Source organism: Grus americana, chromosome 12 (assembly GCF_028858705.1).
Source record: "Grus americana isolate bGruAme1 chromosome 12, bGruAme1.mat, whole genome shotgun sequence".
Classification (NCBI taxonomy): domain Eukaryota; kingdom Metazoa; phylum Chordata; class Aves; order Gruiformes; family Gruidae; genus Grus; species Grus americana.
Genome location: NC_072863.1, coordinates 5,286,163 through 5,309,800, shown reverse-complemented (window position 1 = coordinate 5,309,800; position 23,638 = coordinate 5,286,163). Strand labels below are relative to the sequence as shown.

Genomic DNA, 23,638 nt, shown 5'->3' with positions numbered 1-23,638 from the left:
TCAGCCCCACAGCACTGCCCGCCCACTCCGAGTGGGCACCCGTCTCCCTCCGACAATTAATACACACACTGTAAATGCTGAATGTAATGTGATAATCTTCCCTTATATGCCTTGTTATCTGTTGGATTCTTTCTCAAAGGCAGATGGAGAGAATAGCGGTGTTAATCTCATTTGGGATTTGAATGGATACGTAACATCCATTACCATATAGCCATCGGGGCACCAAGTTGGAGTGTATCTGATTTATAGGCAATAATTTGCAGCCAAAAAAATTATTCGGTCCATAAAATATCCTTCAAGAAAAACAACTGATTTTGTAGCTGAGAAACAGACTGAGAGGGTAAGCGACCTGGTAACAGCAACCCAGAGCCACTGTCTCTGCTACAGATACACAACAATAATGATGTAACTGAATGCACTGGTGAAATACCTCATTCCAGTTAATTAAATTCAGTCAAAACCTATTTTCAACATTGAAGATACATGAACTATCGTTTGGTCAGTGTGCAGTGGGGGCCCTAACATCATTTATGAATAATTTGTCCCTCTTACCTGAAAGCTAATACTGAGTTTCAGTCTTTTTCCATCATGATCAATAGTAAAGGTCCAGCGTTACAGAATCACGACCAGGATGGACACCTCCACGTGTGGAGTGTGCCGACTCCTGTATTCCCTGTGACAAGACTTTATGGCAGTACCCGTGTTTGCTAACTGGGAAAACTCGCATCGCTAATTCATCAGGAGGGAAAGCACAACATCTTCCTTAAACATTGTAAACATTCTTATTAAACGTTGGATAAGCTTATAGCAACCAACAACAACCAAAAAACCCCCATGACACTGTCAAACAAAAACAGCACCAACAAGAAAAAACAGTTTAAAGCACAGTGTGGGAGAGAAAAACCTCAAGAAATTAAGAGACATTGAAAGCCCAACACTTCCAAAAGCTTTCTCTCAAACACTCACTCTTCACACAAAGGTCCACACTGACACTGATACCATTTTTAAGGTTAAACCTAACACCACAAAGCTTTTATTATGTTCATGCTTTCCAAAAGCTTTTCAGACCACTCCTCGTACTCCGCGATACATAAATACACGCGCCGGCTGCAGTGGCGAAGAGGATGGGTCTGTTCCCGTGCACAGCTCCCGCCCTGCATTACAGCTAACTGCTCTGCGAGCAACAGCGAGCTGGACACTGGAGAAATGGACACCTCGATGAATCACGCCTCGTTTATGTTCTCTGTTTTAAGATTTATGCATGTTGAGCACAGCTCTGAGCAAGTACGTTACAGTTCAATGCAACCTAATGACTTTGTTACTCCATGCTTTCTCCTAAATAATGGGGACTTCTCCGCTTTCTTGCCAAACAGGGGTGATGGCAGAAGAAATACTGTGGGGAGGAAAGCTGTTCTGAGCGTCCTGATTGATAACTAAGCACCTCAAAGATCTCATCTACATTTTCTGAAAGTCGGTGCGCGGTGATTTACTTGGACACTGACAGGTCTTTTGGCGCCTCACAAGATGAAGGAGTAGCTGTCTACCTGCCCTTTTTTAAACAATGTCATTGGATATTTCACTACTGAGTACCCCATCTCCTCCAACTCAGCGTACGGCAACGGCGAATAAATCAACCGCCTGCGCTGAGCAGTACAGCTCCCTCCTGCAGCTCCAGTACGATGCACGCTGACACGATGCTTTCTGGGGTTACCCCTTTTCACGCACTCTGGGCTGAATTTCCAGGTGATGCTCTACAGCCGAGCGCCCGTTACCAATTGTTCCTCATTTACACCGCTGCTTAAGTCTAGTAACACCACCGACATATCAGAAGCAAGGAGAAAGATTTATGCGAGCCAAAGAAATTAGGCAGACGATGTCGCTGTCATGACGGACAAAAAAGGCAAAGATGTTCTTCAAAGTCTCGGTGAATGACTTAGAAAAGATTTAAATATTTCAAGGTAGTAACAACTTGAAACCTTTACTATCCCCTAATTTTCCACTCAGTAGCTTTGACATTTGAGCACTGAAAATACATGGAATAATCTGACAGAGACGAACACGCAAGTGCCTGTCCGCAGAGACGCAGCCCCCAAAGCGACTGGCTTTCTTCTGTACAGCTAAACGCCTGAAAACATACTGAGTAAACTGTACGGAAACCGCCTGTAGAGTTCACATTTATTTTAATTAACTCATAAGAGAACTGTAGCTTAGCTCAAATCAAGAGGTTTTAATCATAGCATCATAAGCTGGTCTGGAAAACAGACAGATAAACGAAATGGGAATTTTTTCTGCCTTTGTAATGGTCTCCCCTGCTGAAATTCAATAGTAAATTCAGTGCTCACAACTCCGATATCCTGCTTTTTTTTCTTATTTTCTCTAAGTCACTTTTCAGCTATATCAGCTACTAACTTCCAACGATCATACGCTATGGCAAAACTAAATCTTGACAAAAATATGTATTTTTCAATATATATAAGCCCTGTCAAATGTACAAAAATCTTATGAGATTAATAAAAATAGAGTTCTTCCTTTGGGCGGGTTATCTAAGCAACCTTGCTCCACTGCAGAGTAAGGCTGTACTTAGATTATAATTGGTTTTTATTTGCAAACATCTCTTCATTAAACTTCAGTTCTTAAATTTACAGTTGAATACTCCCAGTGGCCTAATACAGCCACAACACATGCTGATATACTCTTTTATATATGGCATATTGGTATTCTTCTCTTCTGTATTAAAGGGAATAATCAGGGAAAAGGAACGCTAAACAGGAAATGGTTAATGCCCATTTCCAATTAATAAATTGCTTTTCCGTGAAGTTGCCTTCCAGAACTGTATCCTGATTTCTGGATACACTGTTTGTATAAAGCGTCAGAAATACAGATTTTAACCTAGAAACACAGCTAAAAAGAAGAGTGGAGCTATCTGTGAGAAGCCAGGTTTGTACCTTATGGCAATCAGGTACTACACTACCTGCTGCTGGAAAGATTCTTTATGGGACTATCAACTGTAATTATTTTCAAAGTGCAAAAATTAGTGTGTTTTTCTCTTAAGTTTCCTAATAATATATTATTTAATTCCTGTTGGTACCCAAATTAGACCAAAACAACTGTCTGCTTCCAGTTGGCTTCTAGTTTGTGAGGCCTGCCATTTTAAGAGACAAAAAAAAATCAGGTTTTAAGATTGGAGTGTTCAAAAATAGTTCAGATATTTATGCTGACAACTGTAATGGCATTTAGGATCCTTACACCTTCTACACTGATCTGGATAATATTTTTTTTTTTTTTTAAATTTACTAAGTCTTTTCTGCCAGAACTCAGGATCACAACTGAAGTTCCATTAAATAAGAAATATACTTGAGGCATATGTAATATTTATTTATTATTATAAAATGGAAATATTTTGAGCACACAGATTCTAAATACTAAATAAAACCAGGGTGTAAGGGTATAACAAGACTGTATAACTCTAGTTAGGTGACTGTTCTGTATTTAAGCTGAAGACATGAAGGCAGAAATAAAGCTTCACTTTCAGTCTGATTTTCACTGATTTCAAATCCTGAAGGCTGAAGCTGTGAGCTAAGTAAACAGAGCACACCAGGACTTCATGAAAAATAATTCAGTTCCCATAACTGTGGGAACAAAATATGCACAGAATTATTATTAGTTGCTTCTCTTCAAATATTTAACCGTGGCTGTTAATATTTCTTCCTAATGTAAAACACTCTCTTTATAATTAAGAAAAAGAAAACTATTTTACTTTTGATGTTTTTTTAAAACAAGATAAAAAGACAAGCCATATTGCAATATATCTCACCGGTCAGTAAAACTGGGGTCTAAACTAAGTAACTTAAACCACACGTATCAGAGGCATAGTGGCTAACGTGGCTGGGGTATACTTATTATGGGCAGCTCTTCGCCTCTGCGACTCGCTCCATCCCTTCCCAGCACGGCAGGCGAGGGGACCAAGGTGAATCGCCAGCTCACCTACTAACACATCTCTCTCGGAGGATGCTCGGAGACTTTTCTCTCCAGAAATCTCTGTCTTGCATACCAAAAGGAAAGCACGGCTGCGGATCAGGGTACAAAACTGATAAAAAGAACAAAAAGTACTGCACAGGGTTCTGCCTGCAGTTGCTGGGCATTTAGAGGGAACGAGAATTACATGACTTGATTTACTTTACAAAAACTGATTAGTAAAACCCCCTGTGGATTTCTTAACTATATTGTGGAGGGATATAAGATTAGTGTAGCAATTCCCATCATCAAACGTATTTACTGTTAAAATATTGGATTAGCGATGTTGTTATCCACTGTTCCAAGATTATAAAGTGATTCTTTAAAATTGAGCAGAAAAATACTACACTCTATCATTTGTAATTAGATTTCAGTCTGAGTGTTTTTGCCTTTCCACAAAAAGTAATTCTGCTTAAAAAAAAGAAAAAAAAAAAAGGACTCTGCTCTGCACGCAAAGAGAAAACAAAACTACAGATGCAAAAGAGGACAAATTATTTTCCTCTTCTGCTTTTGAGAGACAAATGGTCGCACTTGGTCTGTGTCTTTTTGCTTCTGCTAGTCATGCTCATTGCTATGGTGATGCACCACCGTTACACCAGGTGGTAATAAAGGCCACGTTGGTGCTAGATGTTGCTTATTTGTAAGACACACACGAATGCGCACCTCCTGAGCCTGACAAATCTCAATCCTTGGATATTCAACCCTCACAGAGAACTTTGAGGAGAGCTATAAACCTTCAGGGTCATCGTTGTTTGGGTTTCCAGTGACAACGTGGACTGCGAAGGAGGAATAGCGTGAGAAAAGGCAATAAATTAATGTGTTCATTAAAGTAATTATGCTACATTTGGGCCAGAAAAAATTAATGCAACTATACCCTGGCTTTTTAGCCATTATCTTAAGTGAGAAAGAGCACCTGGAGCTATTACAATTAATAAACAAATAAAAAGCTACAGCACTAACACCACCACCTTCTCACATTTTACCCTGTCGAACACCTCTAGGAATCATTTATATGCGGTATTTCACATAGATATAGAACTGATAGTGAGGTAAGAATCGCAAAAACCGAAAGAAGTTTTAAGTCAGAAACACTCTGCAACTGAAGAGTGGGAGTTTTGCTGTACCTGCCATGCTATTTGACCTTGTTATTTGCCACTCCTGCAGCTTTAAGCTACATAACCTTAATCATTGTTCTTTTCCTTATTTTGGTAAATCCTTATTCTCTCTTTCTAGATTTATCCTCCTAGTAATTTCAAAGAATAGAGCAATTTGTTTCTGAATCAGAATCATCAATGTTGTTTCGTGCCGTTACCACACAAATTTCAGATTTTAAAATAGTGTCAGCAACCTCAAAAATTTAAACGATCAGATTAGTTTGATTTGAAATTATCCTGTTTCTAACTGACCATAAAAAAAGAGGCTATAAATACATAATCTTACCTGCAGTAGCTCTGAATGGCCTTGACAGGGTTTATCAGCTAAATGTTTAATCAGGCAAAGCAGTAAAAACCATAACCACAGGAATACTTGGTATTTAGCATTTAAATAAAGCTTGTAAACCAATGACAAGTCTATTTGGGCAACTACTAGCACACACGTTCCTTATCTGCAAAGGTCTTGTCCCGAATTTATCGGAACGAGTCTCTCGTACGTTATTTTCCAGGCAGTAACATCAGTTTCCGTTCACTGAGTTCACAGATAAAGATACAGAAAACTGCAAGTTAAAAGGCATGGCCATGAAAAAGAATTCCCACGTTGGCAATGTCATATTGCTCTAGGAACTTATTAAATCACAGCCAAAAAAACCCCAAAACCAAGAACAAAAACCCCACCACAGAACAAGAAGTGAGCCTGACAAAGCACTACAGTTCTTTATTTTTTCGTGTAATCGAACAGTTCAGTTTCAAAATTTTCAGCTACCTGGCTGCTTCTAAGATGAAAACCTTGAACAAACAAGGCAAAATGAGAGCTACAACAGAAGAGGGGATACAAAGCCTTCCCTCCCTCTCCACAAAAAGCACCATTTCTTGTTTCCCCCAGACTATAACCTCTGTGGGAAATTGCCCGACTGCTAATCGGCGCCAGCTTCTCACCTCGTGGTACCAGGGGCCAGATGTGGTCCTTTCTGCTTCACTGCCCGCTTGGCCCTGCACACCGAAACTGCGCTCACAGCTATTGCCTGCACTCTCTCTGTTGATGAAACACATCCCAGAGCAGCTCTCAACACTGAGTGAGCAGTAAGTAGCCCAAGAAAATGTAATGATTTTTTTATTGTTGTTATTAAATAGACAAAAGTAGTGAGTGTCTCCCTTGGGGTTAGGGGGGAGGGTGGCAAAAAACTTTCATGTAAATAACACCTTTTGTAAATAGGGGTTGGTTTTACTCATGGTTCATTCTAGTGGCTTTTAAATATATTCCTCCTCCTTTTAGAGTTGGGAACCATTTGCTTTATGAGCATCATTTGGATCATTTGCCTGTTGCTCATAAAATAGACAAAGCTTTTATCCATGCCATGAATTTTTACTCACTTTATACAAAATATCTAAGGAGGGATTTGCAGGGGCCAGAATTACATCCATGAAAGAATTAACAACTAATTTAATTTTCTGCTACAATAATGGCTCCAGCAGTTTTTGATTTTGTTGATTACATTTCTTCTCTCCACGAAATAAAAAAGCATATTGGTGTTAGCTTCTTTGCACGTATTTTCTTAAAAAGCAGATTTTTTTTTTCCCCAAGAACGAATAGCAACGACAAAAACATTTCACGTTTTAATCTGTGTAGTTACTAAATAAAGCAGTGGCAAATGCAGCTTTCAGAAGCGCTCAGATAACCCAGTGACGGTCTCTATGCCCAGGAAGACCACTGATCATCGTCAGCACTGGGACAGCCCAGCAGAGCATTTCTGTGACAGCGCTGCTGGCAGCAGTCACACAAACCACCTCTTGCAACAGCTCACCTCCGACACCCACGTCCGTGCACCAGGGCTCCCCTAAACGCCAGTCACGGCATCAAGCTGCTTCGTCTCCTCCTCTAACAACTCAGAAGCCAAAATCCTCTCTTCTGTGCCAACAAACTGAAGCCCAGCCCTAACTCCGAGCTCTCTACTTGCCTGCCCTGCAACACGTGCTGTAGGCAAGGGAACAGGAGGAGCCTGCTCGCCCTCCCTCCAGGATCCGTCAGCCCCTCAGCAGTAACTGCTGGAACGAAACACTTCCCTCAACAGTTTTGTTCCTGCACGTAAGGAGTTACTGTCTATTAGTAACTATGGACCATAGCGAGCTCCTGTGGTCCTGCACATAAACATTATTGATTGGAGACACAGATCAATGCACGCTTAACTGTTGCGATTAGCAGCTGCCAGGACAGAGGCGTTTGGAGGTTTGGCCGTGCAGTAGCTGGAAACGGTCGGGGCACGCGCTGCATTTGGGAGCCTTTTCTGTAGGAAAGAGGGAAGATCCTACATCTTGGAGTAACAGCGGAGGGATTTCCCTACAACAGAAGGTTTGCATGTTTACCCATGACTGTCTTCTGTACGCAGAGGTACACAAACATAAATACCGCTTATCTGTGGCTACAGTAAAGAATATACCCTTTAAGAACTACCAGCAATGTTATCATATTGTAATCAAGTGTATAGATTGTACCATGAAAGCCTGCATCGCAACTAATAAAAAAATGCGCTCAAGCATGAACAGAGTTACCACTAACAGAGATGTGGGGGGTTTTTTTTCCTTCATTTCTTCTAAATTCCTACACTGTGTTTACCGCATGCTTTTGGAGTAAGCATGCCTCTAAAACAAGACTAAGTTGGAGGATTTCATATATGTAGTTTGTAAAACCTAGAGATTAACAGGTGATTGTGTGTTTGGGCAGAGTGCTTACAGCCTGAAACCATGAGGCAGAGCCTACTTAGACCACAGTCACACTGTCGTCACAGACCAGGGGTTGCCACCTCTGCCTGGTTCTCTCCATCTTCGCCAGCGAACTCTCACCTTGGGCGTTACAGCTATAGATTCACTGCTGCCTTTAGCTACAGGTGAACCCTGCAAAGCAGAGGTGGGTGCTTCTGTCAGGAAGAGGCACTCGGCCTAATGGATTACAAATGTGGTGGCTGCTGAGGGAAAAGTACCCCACGTCCATAAAAAGCAACAGCTATCTTCCCCTGGGAATGTGAAGAAGCTGCCTGATTCTCCAGGCTGGTCTCCCCATCTCCACCCTGCTCCAGTACCTTCTCTCTTACAGCCCCAATCTCTATCCTTGGAACAGCAACGTCCGGTTTCACCTGCGCTACGAATTGGCTCTTTGCTTCCATCACCTCCGAAGCCACATACCGCGATGTGCGGTGCAGTACACTGATACACAGGGAGTGAGTAGCAAAAATGGCTCTGAACTCCTGCATGTAAGAAATTTATAACTGATTCGCTCAAGTAAGTACACAACCGCAAGGCCAAAACATCCAAACCCACTTTGTGTTAAGGAAGATTGCATATTAATATCGCCATTTCTTTATCTCTTTTTGCATGATTAAGTATTGTTTCATTTTTGGTTAAATCCTTATGATGCAAAAGGTTGATCTTTCAAAACTTTCCTCTCAAAATAACAAACTTCCACAAACTTCATTGCTACACCAGGAGACGCTTGCAGTTTCTTGACACACCATTCAGAAAGTAGTTTTGTTTTGTCAAGTTCCACAAAGTTTTTTAAGCACATAAATGAACGCAAACTGAAGGCAAGATAATCCTGGCATTCCTCCCTTGGAAAAAAGCTGAGACTTCAGTTAAAAGGACACTACCAATAGTCTGGGCAAAGACCAAAACAAATCATTTTGACATACGATGCCAAGAACCACAGAGCTACCTGTAGCAGCGTTTCTTTAGAGCCCCAGATTAATTCTGTCAAGACTTACAGAAACCACCGTTACAGAAAACACATTATCAGAAGAGTTGTTCCAGCCTACCTGTGGCTGAGTCCAAGGCTCCAAGGTTGTTTCTTTCAAAGGAGTTTGTGGCCTTCCCATTTCTTTTGTGTGCTTTTAGGAGAGAAAAGTATGCATCAGTTATAGGTTCAACCACTCTGTCAGCATTCAGCATAAATTTCCCTTGCGGGAATAAAACAGTCAAGTACAAAATTCATACAAAAGTAATGGTAATGTAGCACAACTGCATACATTTGGAGTAACTGTAGGTCTGATGGGTTTTGCAGCTAAGTAACTTAATTTTTATAGACTTGCTTTAACTTTCAAGGTGTAGAGGTACACACATTCTGTGTGTACAGATGAAAACCTCGGACAAAAATATGAAATAATTTGCCAACAGAGTAAGGTTCAGCGGCAGAACGTCAGAGGGAACTCGACTCTGGTTTCTCTGCTGTGCTATGTTCAATGGATACCCTGAAAAAAGACATGGACTGCAGTGGAACTAACTTCAATAGGTGAATTAAAAGAAATGTTAAGGAAAACATTTTTAAAGTCTGCATTATTTGGTCAGGGGAGCCAGGTTTTCAGATGACGGCCCTTGCCTTTCCTTTACGCCCTTTGGAGCTGGAGCAGAAGACTGAGCAGCTTAATGGCTTCTTGTCTCCCACTTTTCACTACCTTGGCATATTTCAAGATCAACCACCTCAAATCAAAAGCCAGTATAATCAAATAGATTAAAGTAGTCCTCACAGAATTAGACTTGCTGACCCTTCGCATTTCCTTTTTTTTTTTTAAATATTGCCATAACATCCTGCACATACTTGTTAATACCTGTAATGGCTCTGCTTCAATAACAAATACGTAAGATTTCTGAGCACTGAATAGGATGTTGGCTCCTTTGAATTTTCTCCATATGAATTTCCCAGGGATTGCTGCAAAAATACTGACAAGTCTCTTATATTTCCCTTCTCCTTAAATTCTTTCTGTCATAAAATGGGAACACTGACATTCACAAAATAGGTCCTCTGCTGAAATACGCTATTTAAGTAGCACCAGGATTTTCCTCCTCCTGAAATACAACATCTGTAACGTACTACCCTTCGGATAAGGCCTTTGACAATATGTAATATAAACAGCATCTTATCCAGGTCTCACATCAGAGCGATCCAAACTTCCATAGAGACTGCAAGGATTGACAAAGAGAGGGAGAGATATGCCATTGGATTTTCTGTCATATACAGTAAAATATGGTCACTTAAAAGTAAATATTTCTTTAAATATGGGATTTGTGGGCAACTTCAGTTAGCATGGAGCATTCACAGGGCTTAGTTCAAAAAACCACCTTATTAAATGGCAATTTTGTTTTGGCAGGTTGGATTGCCTGTAATAATAGATTACAGGCAATCATTTTTACCATTTTTGTTATGTTATATTTTGGGGTAGCAATGGAGCATGATTCATTCTTGAAATAGAACAATAAGTGCATTTCAAAAGAAAAAAGAAATAAGCACAGATTTAGTGAATGCTAGAGTTAGAATGAATGCATCTGGAAAGGGAAGGTTGTGTTTTTCATATGTTCAAAAGAAAATGTACTCTACCTTATAATCTTTTTTTAAATGTAATAATCAAGCATCAAAGGGACCCAAACACATAATGAAAATTATTAAACGTATCAATTGTGGTGCCAAGATACCATAATAATTCCATATGGGATAGCCTGCCAGGAACTGACATTAAAAATCACACTATTTCTTGAGAAATAGTTTTCCTTGGAATTTCACATCATGTTTTTTATACAACATTTGTCCAGTCAGTTCTATTTTAGAGCAGAGAGAAAAAGGAAAAAGCAAGTGCATGAGTACATGAAGAAAAGGGATGCAAAAGTACATTTAGGTGAGACAATACTCAAAACCTTTGAGTAACACTTGAAAACCATGCTCTAAATCTTAGGTATAGGTTAATGAAGACTCAAAAACCTCTTTAATACTGAATTTCTTGTACACTAGCACCTTGTGTTCTTCATTTCCTTCCTACTGTTTCCACTCCCCAGCACCCTTTCACCCCTCAGACGACAAGCATCAGAAAGTAGTGACAAAACACAGGCGAGAGTGAAAACAGAGCAGATTCTGGGGCAACTGCTGGTCAGACAGTAGCCTGCATCCTGGAGCACAGGGCAGAACGGAAAAAAACAAGCAGTGACTGCTTTCAGCCCCTACACGCTTTCCACACTTGGTACACACCCTTCTAGCTCTCATTCTGCTTTCACGATGCTGTTTCAGACCTAGAGCTCTAGAAATTAAAAGCCTTAACACACAGCACGGATCTGGCTTGCCACAGAGAACCTGGAAGTGCATTTTCATTGTCGCTTTTCGGCGTAGAAAAAAATGACACAAAACACCTAATACACGAGCCGTGACGACGCGTGAGAGAGCTTACCGTGAACCAGCACTTGTACCACTACCTAGCGGCACATCTGCTGCAGCTTTCCAACTCTGCATGCTGCAAACCCTAAAGCGTACAAATACTTGTTCAGAACTACCTGCTACTATCGTAGCATTGTGCTTCTAGTAGACAAGCTCCCTACTTACTGCGCTCTGAGATATACACACATTCTTAATGGATCACATAAGCAGCACTTACTCACAAGCTCTCTTTTCTCTTTTTTTAAAGAAGAATGTGGTAATGATAGACAATCCTCCCGGGAGCTTCTTTCTTCCAACCCAGATAAAGAAGCTCTTACTAAAAGCAGTAAGTTTTTGGAAGCCTTTATCCCCCCATTTTGCTTGGAGCATCTTCCTACAGCCTTCTGCAGCTTCTACAATTCCTCTAAAGTAACAACAGAATATGCCCACAGTCTTTTGTTTATGTTCCTTCTACTTCCTCAATTTGACATTTAAATTTCACACATAGAAGAAAATTGTACTCATAATGAGATAAAGATGGAATGATTTCAACCTGGATATTACATTATGGTTTCAGCAGTGCCATTAAAGCTCCCTTAGCTCTTGTACACACACAGATTACAATTTCTCTAGCAGGCAGGCTTGACTTCTGGAATAAATTAGGTTCTTTTCATGGTTGATGAACCACCTGTCACTTCTGCTACAGCCAACTACCGTTCCACAAGCGTGGTGCCTATCCGGACAACCGATTCAGTTCCCACCCTTCCTCTGACGCCTTCTGAAATGCCCCCTCCGCTGGAGTTGAGGGAGACTCACTTTGCTCTACATCATTACCTGACCCCTCGTATTGCTGTCCTGGTACAGGCACCAGGGAAGGCAAAAGCCCCACATGAGGTCATGCTGGCTGTAAAAGTTTCCTTTATCTCAGTAATCCCTTTTCCCCAGTGGGAAACACACTACTCCTATCAACTGTTCCCCACGGCCAGGCAATCCTGTCTGTGCACCGAAAGTCCCATTTTCAGGTATTTTCAGTGAGACAGTATGAAAGAAGTTTTCGTTGGCTGACTCATCATACAGCCCGTCACATCAGTCTTCCACCTGACCACCTAGAAATTACCCTGATCAATTATGTTAGTAATCAATACAGTCCAGCATAATAGCCAGGTAGTAAAGAGACTGTGCACAAAATATTTTGCTGATATCTGGAATTTTCTGTCTAGTTGTAACAGCAAAAGAATGCTTTAATATTTAATCAAAGTAGTTATTAAGTCTTTTTTTAGGGAAAAATGAAATTCATCATGAATATTTCCTGTTGTTTATTAGGAACAGTAAGTTAACAAACACATAATTACTTATGACAGCTTGACAGGTAATATCCAGGCTTCCAAAATCTACCAGAGAAAATAAATTGTAAAATAGATTTTAAAGGTTATGAAAGTCATCATTTTAAGTCAGACTTCATTTTTATCTTTAAAGATGCCACAATGGTGATCCCCACTCTGAAACACAAGGGGGAATCTCTTGTGCACCTGAGATAACTCAAACTAATCGTACAAGAACGCGCAGGAGGAGATCTCCATTCTGATGGCCTCCTCCCTCTACACTACTCGGCCCCCAGGGCCTGTACAGTTTAGGCTGATCCGTCACAAGATGCTGCTACTTTGCTCAACCTATTTTCACCCTCCGACTCAACCCCCGTCTGTCTGTCCTCAAGACACCAGGCTCGCCCTGCCTGGGATCCCGCCCTGCCTGGGATCCCGCCCTGCCTGGGATCCCGCCCTGCCTGGGATCCCGCCCTGCCTGGGATCCCGCCCTGCCTGGGATCCCGCCCTGCCTGGGATCCCGCCCTGCCTGGGATCCCGCCCTGCCTGGGATCCCGCCCTGCCTGGGATCCCGCCCTGCCTGGGATCCCGCCCTGCCTGGGATCCCGCCCTGCCTGGGATCCCGCCCTGCCAGTCCCCGGTGTAGGTCAGGGAGGTGGGATGCGGGTGAGGGATGAGGAAGAAGAGGGATGCCCGTTCTGCCATGCTGCCTGACGGCCGAGCTCTCCCTTCTGCCTCTCCCTCTCCACACTGCCTCAGACTAGAACCAGCAACCAGAGGAAGCTGCCGCGTCCAGCCGTACACGCAACCGGCACCCTGCTCCGCAGGCAGAACAGGCAGCTGCCTGCTCTCTGCCAAACCCGGCTGGAGCTGCAGAGCCTGCCATATCCCTCAGCGTCCTGCAGCCTGAACTCCGGAGCGGCCAGGCAGCCGCCTCTAATACAACATACATACTCTAAAACTGGGGGAAAGACCTCCCCTTTTTGCTGGAATGAAGTTAAATTACATTCAGTTGGTTGGCCTCAGCTTCGTGAGCTGGGGTTTTAAAATAATCATAAAAATTTCTATTAATTTGACCCATGGATATGACTAATTTTTCAATGATTATCACTTTTCCAGGCTGCAAAGGGAATTTGTTCTAGCCCTCAAACTTTTTATTCCAATACTAACTACGGGGTCCGTTCAGCTTGGTATCATCTCCTTTTCATCCCGCTTCCTTATCAACAGAATTTTTTTACTTTTCTTCAAAAGCAAATCTGGATTTATTAGAGTTAAAAAGAAAAGAAAAAGTTACAACGTGACAATTTTGGTTTATGTATTTTGATTTCTGGAAAAGCCCTAAAATTATCTAGATGGATACTACCACCAATAATTCTAATGGTTATTGATTGCTGTGAGAAGCAAAAGCAGACTGAAATTCAAAGATAATACGATGCATTTTTCTCTGGTGCCTTACAAAATTGCTACGGCAGCATTAAGATTGTCTGACTCAAAGTGTTCCACTCCTGCGCTTTACAGGAAAGAAAAAAAAAAAGTGCTTTATGAAATTGTCTTTCACACTGAAATCCTGCATGGCTTGAAGTGAGATTTAGGAAACAAAGAGCAAAAGACATTTTGTAAGTAGTATATTAGCTATGTTACATTATCGAAGTCTGGTTGGGATTGCACATGTTTGTTTGGGGCAGCTTTTGTCTTTTCTAGTTATGTTTAAAGTACACAGCCAAAAACTACACTTTTAGACAGAAACCGCAGACTTTATTTTTCTGCCCCACCTTGTAGTCAGGAAATCATGTGTACTAATTTCACTGTCCAGGGAGAACATCTTTATTATCACACCGAGAGAGAAATGCTGTAAGCCTGCGAAGGAGATTACCGCCATTAACAATGCCTCCTTCTTGCCTGTAAGTTGAGTTCAGGTAAGTGGATTCCTGCAGTCCTCTCCTTCAGCCTCCTAAGACCCTTCATGTGAAAGGTCAACAGAAGGGTTAAATTAAGTGAAGAAAGTATAATTTTATCTAACATATTGCTAGGACAAGTAATTTTCTTCCATGTTTCCAAGCTTTATATAAATATGAAAATAAATCAGTGTGGCATAGAAGTATATGAGAAAGCCATAGGACGGCCGAAATCAAGATGTTAGGAATGATTCCTATGGAAGGGTTTTTGCTTTGTGTTTGAGAAACACATTGGGTCTGTCTTTTGCCAAAGAACAAAAATACAATTTGGAACTCAGAGATAAAAATCCTTTTGGGGAGGTATCGGTGAAGAACCCAGAGTCTAGAGCCCTGAAATGTGATTTAGGAACGACGGGAACAATCAGCTTTCCACACCAAACAGCAATCTGGAATCACCACTGACACAACTTCTACGCTCTTCTGGCTGTAACAACTGCAGCTCTATCTCTGAGAGTATCAAAATGCTTTGTGATTTTGCTATGTGTCCTCCCAGTGATTCCTTGGCCTCAAAAGCCACAATTTAACCCAGCAAGTCTCTAATGGTTCTGCCAACAGGCAGCTTTTATCTTGCAATTACCTCTTCAAAGATGCAATAAATCACCTAGTGCATATACAGCCAGACAGCAATTATAAGGGCACGATTTCCAGAGGTGCTGCACACCCACAGCCTCCATCCTTTACAGCTGTTATACTATTCCTGTGGAAAAATCAACCCTTCATTTACTTATTTCCCTCTTTTGTTCCAACATATCTCTGAGCAAAGTGGGTGCCTGGCAGGAGACAGGGGAATGGGAGATAAGGGCAGGGTGTGGGGCGGGGGTTGAATGACTACAGCATACTAGGAAAGCTCAGAGGTTTAACAAAGCCTGACATGAGATTTGCCAGATGGTTCTGTACCGGATTGTAAAACTTTAAACTAATCTTCATTTAAGAGTTTTAAGGGCTGTATCCCTCTTATAAAGCCTCTTGCTCTTTTGCCTGGTTGATTCTGGTAAATTATAGATCAGACTTTCGAAAACTGCTTCCATGAACAGCGGCTCCTTAAATCTCAGCTAAACTGAGCAAGAAGATTACATGTTATTATGATGTAGCACAGCAGGATTTTTGTGCAGCAAACATAATGATGTAGAGAAGGATAAAACTATCATTCTGTGCAAGGAGGTCATCCACAGAAGAACAATGCTTTTTATACAGCTAGCAAATCCATACATACATGATGAATCTTCACATGGCAAATCCTTTCTCTTAATGGTTCTGTAGAGAAACCCAAGAATAAGCAAACCCCAAATCTGTATTCGAGGATTCCATGATCAAACATCTTACAGGAAAGAAGATGTCATTTGGGAGAAATTATTCCAAACATTACTAGAACAAGTATCTATTTCAGGGGCAATTTGTAGGGTAAATGCATCCTATTGGTTTTATGCAAGGAGAAAGGATTTCCTCTGAAACTCCAATGAAATGTCAGATACTGTACATGGTATTAAAAATCAAAATGCTCGCTAATCTTACAAGTGTGTATTATATACACTTTTAATTGTAAATCAAATACAGTTCACATGGAAAAGCACAAAGCAAAGTCAGTATACTGAAGGGTAGAAATTCTTTCCACCTGCTGTCAGTATTTGTAATCATAGTATCTTCACAGGTGAAATTATAGTAGAGGGAATTTATAGACTGCAGACACTAAATGATGACAAAGTTGAAGTGGGAAGAACAGAGAATAAAATCAAGCGCTTGGTAACTATCAATAGCAAAATTTCAAAAATGGAGACTGAGAGCACCAAGTTCTGAGACTCGATACAGTAATTTGGTACTGAACTTGTGAGCTAACAGCCTTTAGAACAGGTGATACAAACATTTGAGTCTGTTCAGCTTTAAGTCAGCAGCCCATTGAATTTCCTCTCATTTTCTTTTTCTGTACATAATTTTGAATGCAATGTAGCAATGTCAAATGACCTCCCCTTTCTCTCTCTTTTTAATTGAAACATTATTTCCTGCACATGAAAGCTTTTGACTTAAAAGCAATCAGGTGCGATATTCACAGCTCTGGTCTTTTCAAAATGTCATGCACAGGAATTACACGGATTTATCCTAAAGCTCTCTGTAAGAACATCAGCATTTTGGAATGCCTAAGAAAATGTCTATCTATGGGAACATGCCTCTCTAGACTTCCTTGTTCAACTGATTTTATTACATTTAAGTAACAATCAGATACTGCAGTACACTTCCATTTCATCTTGCACATCATTGCTAACATACTTAAACTAGTTTCCCCAGATTTCTTAATCCATGCATAATTAAATTCCTTCTGATATAAGAACAGAGGCATTCCCACAAATTCAGATAATCTTAAAGGAGCAAAATTACTTTAAATTTTGTAAACACAGAACTTTTTTCTGTTAGTTCGTATATGTAAAAATCTTAGTGGTAATAGCTGATAAAATATGCTCACACTACATGTTCTGACTTGAAAGTATTTACATACATAAAACTAATGTGACATTATATGCTAAGGTATTCTTACATCAAGTGAAAGGGGGGAAAAAAAAGAACATAATATCAAACAGCTTGTTTTAGTTGCCTGAGCTCTACTTAGCTTTTAAAGAATGAATATAAATGTACACAAATCCGTTTTGTGACTCAGATATAAAGCATCATGTTAAAAATGTAGTACATGGTAGCAAAACTACGAATTTTTATATTCCTGCATATTTTCTCTGGAGATGTTAAAATTCACATTTCTTGTTGCCTCCCTTCATAAAAATAGTTTCTCTTTCTGTAGGTTTCTGTAGGAAAACCAGCATAGCCTCTGCCAGGATCCACCTTGTCCAAATGTGGTTTTTTTCTAGGGCTTGTCATCATCTTTCTCTATGGTGTGACTAAGTTACACTTTATAGAAAGCCAGCTTCTTATAACGAACATTTGCAATTTAAATTGCTCTTTCTCTCTGAACATTAAGTCTGAATTGGATAAAGGTGTTAAAAGCTAAGGCTTCCTCATTTTTTTACTTTACTAATCAAGCAAACTAAAATTTCATTATCGGAGTTGTCCAGGAGTAGCCTGGACCTGGCTGGTGGAGAAAGCCCTGAACAGGAATCTCACACGCCGATTAGAGCCAGGAGAGAATGGCTGACAAACCCCTATGCTTCCAGCTTTGAAGTGTGGCAGAACTAAGCAAAATGTGCCACCTTAAATTAGATTTTTCCAGCAAGTTGATAAATAGGCTTACTCATAAAGAGCAGCAAGACTAATCTGCAATTCTCCTGACATTAGAGACAACATGATCTATAGAAGCCTTGTTGGATCATCAGCTATTTTCATTTGATGTCATCCTATTTATATTCCTTATCCCCAGCTGTGACTATTTGTCTTATAAAGTATGTTTGATTTTTCTAGTGCATATTGTAGTTCTTAGAATATGAAGTAAAATAAAAAGCCAAATTGTTCTTCAGGTAGCAAGAGTTTGTCCAGAACAGGCACCGGTACCATAAATAATCCCTCAAGAGATAAACAAGGTGTGTTTGGAAATAATTTTTTTTAGTATCAAGTCTCTGAGTAAATTATTCAGCATGTATCCTAACCTATGGCACATAATTCAGACTGAATGCAAACAGTGTAACTTGTAAAACAGGGAAGGACATGTAGGAGTCACCAAGGGTAAGTCGAGGCAAGAGGAGCTCCATCTACGCTAAGGCAGGTCAACGCAAGGGAGATCCATCGCCCCGCTTAAGCCAAGAGCGACTGCGGGCTGTATCAGCACAACTTGCGAAAAATATGAGTCTTTTTACAGCATAGACATATGTAACAAGTGACAGGAGTAGGTGATTACTTTACATGCAGTCAGGATAGAGTCTGAAATCTCAACATTATTAAAGTAAAATACATTTAAAGTTGTATTACTTTCTTGTTAACCAAAAGCAACTGGTGCCTGTCTGCCTCTCTGCTTCTTCCCTTCCCTTGGACAACTATGCACGTCAGCTTTCCATCAAGAAAAACAATATAAAATACTTATTTACTTGTTCCAATGAGAAAGTGCTACACACAGAAGTCCACAGAGTCCCATCACATTTCCCCTAATGCTCGTATGTTATACCAACCACATCTTGACTCTATGTCAGGAATCCCTTCCACAGTTACAGGAAAAACCCTACCTTGATATCATACATTTAGCTGTGCTAATAGGGTTTGCTGTCAAGAGACTAGTAATTCAATTTCAGGAAGAATTATAACATTCTAACCTTTTTTTTTTTTTCCAGCTAAACATAATAAATAATAACATTATAGAATTTCTTATCTTGCTGACCTACATAAATCTGTCTGCTATGCTGCTTTTCCGGAAGGAGGGAACCTACAACTCACGAGAAACCTTGGCGAGTGGGGGACATCACCTAGGGAGCCTGCACTGAAGAAGGAGATTTTGGAAGTCCAGAGGGACTCAGGCCAAGGTACACCAACTCCAGGATTTCTCTGATACTTAACTGCCTCCACACTTACAGTAGATTTGTATGATTGGCACATGGCAGGAGTGCAAATCAGGCAGGATCAGAAGCATTCTCAGTGGTTTTTGAGGTTTTCTATTTTGAAGGGGGTTTTGGTTTGGGGGTTTTTGGTTTTTCGTTTGGGTTTTGGGGTGGGTTTTTTTTACATACAAGTAATGAGCCCACCCTGGAGATTCAGGAAGTTATCATAACATAGATGTGCTTTCATTATTGCCTAGTCATGATTACAAGGTTAATTAGCCCAGATGTTATTTAAAACTTAAGGACTTTATACAAGTATTTATCTTGTCCCTCCTCTGATCAGAAGTACGCTCAGAGCACGGGCACGCAGCAGAGGCAGAGTTTGTCTGCTCCTGTCGTACCCAGCACCAAGAGTGCCAACGACGCGGCAGCGGTGTGATCGGCGCAGATCAGCGATCCACAGGGATTACGCAGCCTGTGCTGAACCCAGGTTACTGCAAAATTGTATCGCTACTGCAACTGAAGACAGTTAGATAAAGCTGACAAGTTAAAAGAATGAACACAGGAAGAAATAAACCCCATGCTCTCTGTAGGTTTTATAAGCAAGGTGAGAATTAAGAATGCAAAGGGATCAGGAGAGATCTGCGTCTTTTAAGTAACAGACAAGGCAGGAGGAGTAATCCTGACGTACTGAAGAACATTGACAGGCGGGTGTTACAGTGGTGTTAAGGATGTCTAAACTTAATCCGGAGAGGTGTCCTCACTTAAGATAAATCAGTTTCTGACTGTCTTCTACCAACAGCATTGGACCCAAGTCCAAGCACATTCTCACCTTCTATTTTAAAGTTTATTTTAATCCTGACACATAGTTTCTCAAATATGTTTCCTGACACTTTCCATGTTTTCTATTTTTTTTTCGATTATTCATGAATTACTGAACGAGAGATTGATTTTCAACATTGGGGCAGGGTGGGGGAAAGAGAAAAAGAAAACCCAGAACACAGTATCTGAAATCAAATCTTCCATAAATACATGATTAAATTAGTTTATGGAGGTCCACTTCCACTAATAATGCCTGCAGTTGAAAACTTTTAAAGCACAGTCCTTTTGTTTTATAAAAACAATAATGAATTGATATTAAGATCACTCCTACGGAAGCATAATTTTCCTCATTTTAAAAATGGCAAACTAAAGAGCAGAGTCACACACGCAGTGACTTCTAAAGCAACGACAATTTTTATTCCTAATCCCAAGATGAGAGACAAAATGCCCTCTCTTTGAGATTGGGAAGAATACTACTGTCATAAACACACTAAGAACATCAGAAGTAGATTTCATAAAGTATAAGACTAGACTTTGGAAGACACCTTTGCAAACAGATGCATATTCACACACATGCCCTCTCGCTCTCCGATTTCCAGAGCCGCTCCAGATTTCAAACATTTCAAATGTGCTACATGAAAATGTATTTGATTTTTGTTATGCATTTTTACTAAACAGACTCGGTTACATTGTAGAGGATACTCTTATTAAGCAATGCACTATATAAGTCAAGCTTATTTCAAAACTACTGCAAATAATTCTTTTTCTGCATTTGACCTCCCAGTAGTACGTTACAGATACGGGGCACATGAAACCCGAGGGAATGAGTTAGGTGATCTGGTGCCTCAGTTACAAGCTCTGGCCCTAAGCAGATGAATATGAAGTTCCTGGAATTTCAGCAAAAATGTTAGCAAAGGATTTTTAATGCTGAATCCAAAACATGGTAATATGTACACATACTTGGTCTGGTTTAATTCTAGCTACTTGGAACACCAAAAATAGTGAAGACATGATGGCAGAGTCTTCAATTTGAGACAGCTTACAAAGAAATACAGGAAGCTTTGCAAGTTTTTTCCACCAAAACTCTACATGTTGTTAGGAAAATGTGCAAAAAACTGGAATTTCTAATTTCAGGTAACTAAGGCCATAGATATGAACTTACAAAACAAAGATCACTTTAAACCATCCTCATTTATTTGTAGGAAAAAATACATCCCAGTGGCTTAAGGAAAACAATATCAGTGGAGCTGTTCTGTCGCACACAGAGCTCTTAGATGTGTTAGAGAAAATGGCAGTTTGCTTATTAGGGGGAATTGCTTTAATTCCTCCAGATGATGTATTCCAGGACTAATTTGAGCTTTTAGCAATAGTTAATGAGATAAAAATCATTGAAGCATCATTCTGATGGAAGTTGAGGGGTTTGCATATCTCACTTAACATAAGAGACTTGCAAATAAACATTTGGAGCATGTGAAAAGCAATGGCAAAATCACAGAAAATGGCCATCACTGGATTTCTAAACTATTTACACTGAATTGCTACTTATGTTAGATTAAGCACACTTTCAGTGAAATAATATATGGCAGTGAAATCATACACAGTAGCCACTGTCATTAATATATTAAAGTGCATTATTTTGTCCATATGCAACAGACTAGGAATAATTTCACTTATAAAGATTGCAATAATTTTCTAAAGGTTATGCAAGTCTTGTATGATCTTCTCTAATACCTATGATTTATGTATTCCATAAAAAAACATTCTGTTATCTCAGGATTATTGCACTAAACCTCCTGGTGTAAATTCAAAATCTTAAGGAACATGAAACACTCTCACAACTTACATGAGAGTGGCCCTTAGACCTTTTCAGATTATGTTCTCTATGTTCTTCATTATTCCACTTCCTACACCTTATGAAGTACTACTGAAATGAAACATCTGAACTCACTCCAATGACTTTTAGATGGAAAATACTGATCCAAGGCTCACTGCAGAAAACAACCCCACCAATTAATAGTCTAGGTCAGTTTTCTTTATTTTTACAGATTATTTATTTTTTAAATGCAAGTATAGCTTAATATTATGTGTGAATTGAAACATTATCGACAAGAGAAATCAAAGAAAATTTATTTAAATTATTTCTTTCTGAAGTAAGGAAATGTTGAACACTTTGTCCCACAATCCTTTGAATATTCTTGTCAGTCCCATTGTAACATAAATAAAGATAAAACACCGTTATTATATAAAGCCGTTATGATCTATCTATACACGTATAAAGCCTCAGCGTGCAAAGGTAAAAATAATATTTTTCCTTTCTTTCCTATTCCAGACTTATCTCAAAGGGAGCAGTTGGAAAGAAAGAAGAGGCCACGTACAACTTGTTGACTGAACCAAATGGAATTTTCCAGGCGATCACAAGCAGTACAGATAGGCTGGCTATACAAACGCACCAGCTCCTCTTCCACGTAGTTGAGCACGTACACTGCTGCTCAATATTAGTGAAGTGGAACTCAAAAAGCAAACATCATAAACTTTTCGTGTCCTTCAAAATTTCTATGTTCAATTCTGATGCAGCAGCGTACCTGGCATGAGTACACTCGGCAAGATTTATATCGGCCAGCCCAAGGAGCCTCTGCTGACAACATCCGAAACCAACCCCATCCTATTTGTGTGGCAAACAAAGTATTGGAATGAAAATCAAAATGAGAAGAAAAAAAAAAAATGTCACTGCTGCTCAGTTACTAGGTGCTAAGAGACATCGCTGATTAAGATACTAACTGAAAAGCCCAAAAAGATAAACCTTTTGAAACAGGGAATGAGACACATTTGTTCTCCTTTGTAGACATACACTGATTATGCTACAAAATTTTAACCACTGCAAATATAAAAAAATCACAGCTAAAATAATTAATAAAAATGGTAACTGACATACAAAGAAAATGACATAAAAGATTTTCCTCAAAACCAGCTGCTTTTGATACACAGCAAAATGAGCACGTGTCACACGACTGATGTTAGACAAAAGATATATCAACAGGGATGGAGGAAGATTTCTGGAAAGCTGCAGATCAAATAAAAAATGTGAAACTATTTTCTATGTTAAATATGTATGATATACATAAACTTTAAGACAACAGACCTAATCCTGCATTGTCCTGGATCCTGTGAGGAATTTTACATAACCCAGCATCTCTGTTTCACGGCAATTTTTAAAGTACTATGTCACATCAGTGAATTTTTAGACTCTTTTTAAACAATCTTAGAAAGGCCAATAGCAGTAAATAGAAGATAGCAAAGTATCATGACCTATTATACTTCTATTTTTAACACATCAATGAATCACAAAAAAGATTCAAATTACACGTCCCTCCTCTATTACCCAACTCATCACACAGAGAATCTAGAATCATTCTTCACTAGACGAAATACTAGTAATACAGAATTCATATTTAAACTTCCCTTCAGATTATACCCATGAATACAAGAACTATTACAAAATCACAAGTTTATAGAAAAAAAAAATCCACTGCGGAATTATTTTTTCTACTTCTCTGTTTACAAGTTTTTCCTACGTTTACCTCTCACTTTAGAGAAAAAAAATCTACTGTAGCAGAAGATACCACTGATTCACTTTAGGCAACCAGTTTCAGCAAAAATTAACGTGGCAGAATCTTATCATAAAAGGCTAAAATGGCTATAAAGGAAATTACACAACTCAAGTAAAGACTTAAATAGTCATCTC

The 23,638-nt window shown here is 39.8% G+C and overlaps 1 protein-coding gene and 1 long non-coding RNA gene across 2 annotated transcripts in view; one reads left to right on the top strand and one right to left on the bottom strand.

The window, feature by feature from the left end:
• Nucleotides 1–23,638, bottom strand: part of PCDH11X (protocadherin 11 X-linked) — a 511,064-nt gene that overhangs the window by 254,228 nt on the left and 233,198 nt on the right. Inside the window, exon 5 of the mRNA XM_054839633.1 lies at nt 8,975–9,046. Within this exon, the coding sequence (XP_054695608.1) occupies nt 8,975–9,046 (72 nt within the window). The remainder of the gene's footprint in view (nt 1–8,974; nt 9,047–23,638) is intronic.
• Nucleotides 6,168–22,950, top strand: LOC129211877 (uncharacterized). The gene is made up of 4 exons (XR_008578998.1): nt 6,168–6,251; nt 14,470–14,572; nt 18,871–19,059; nt 22,226–22,950. It is a non-coding gene; the product is annotated as an uncharacterized LOC129211877 (long non-coding RNA).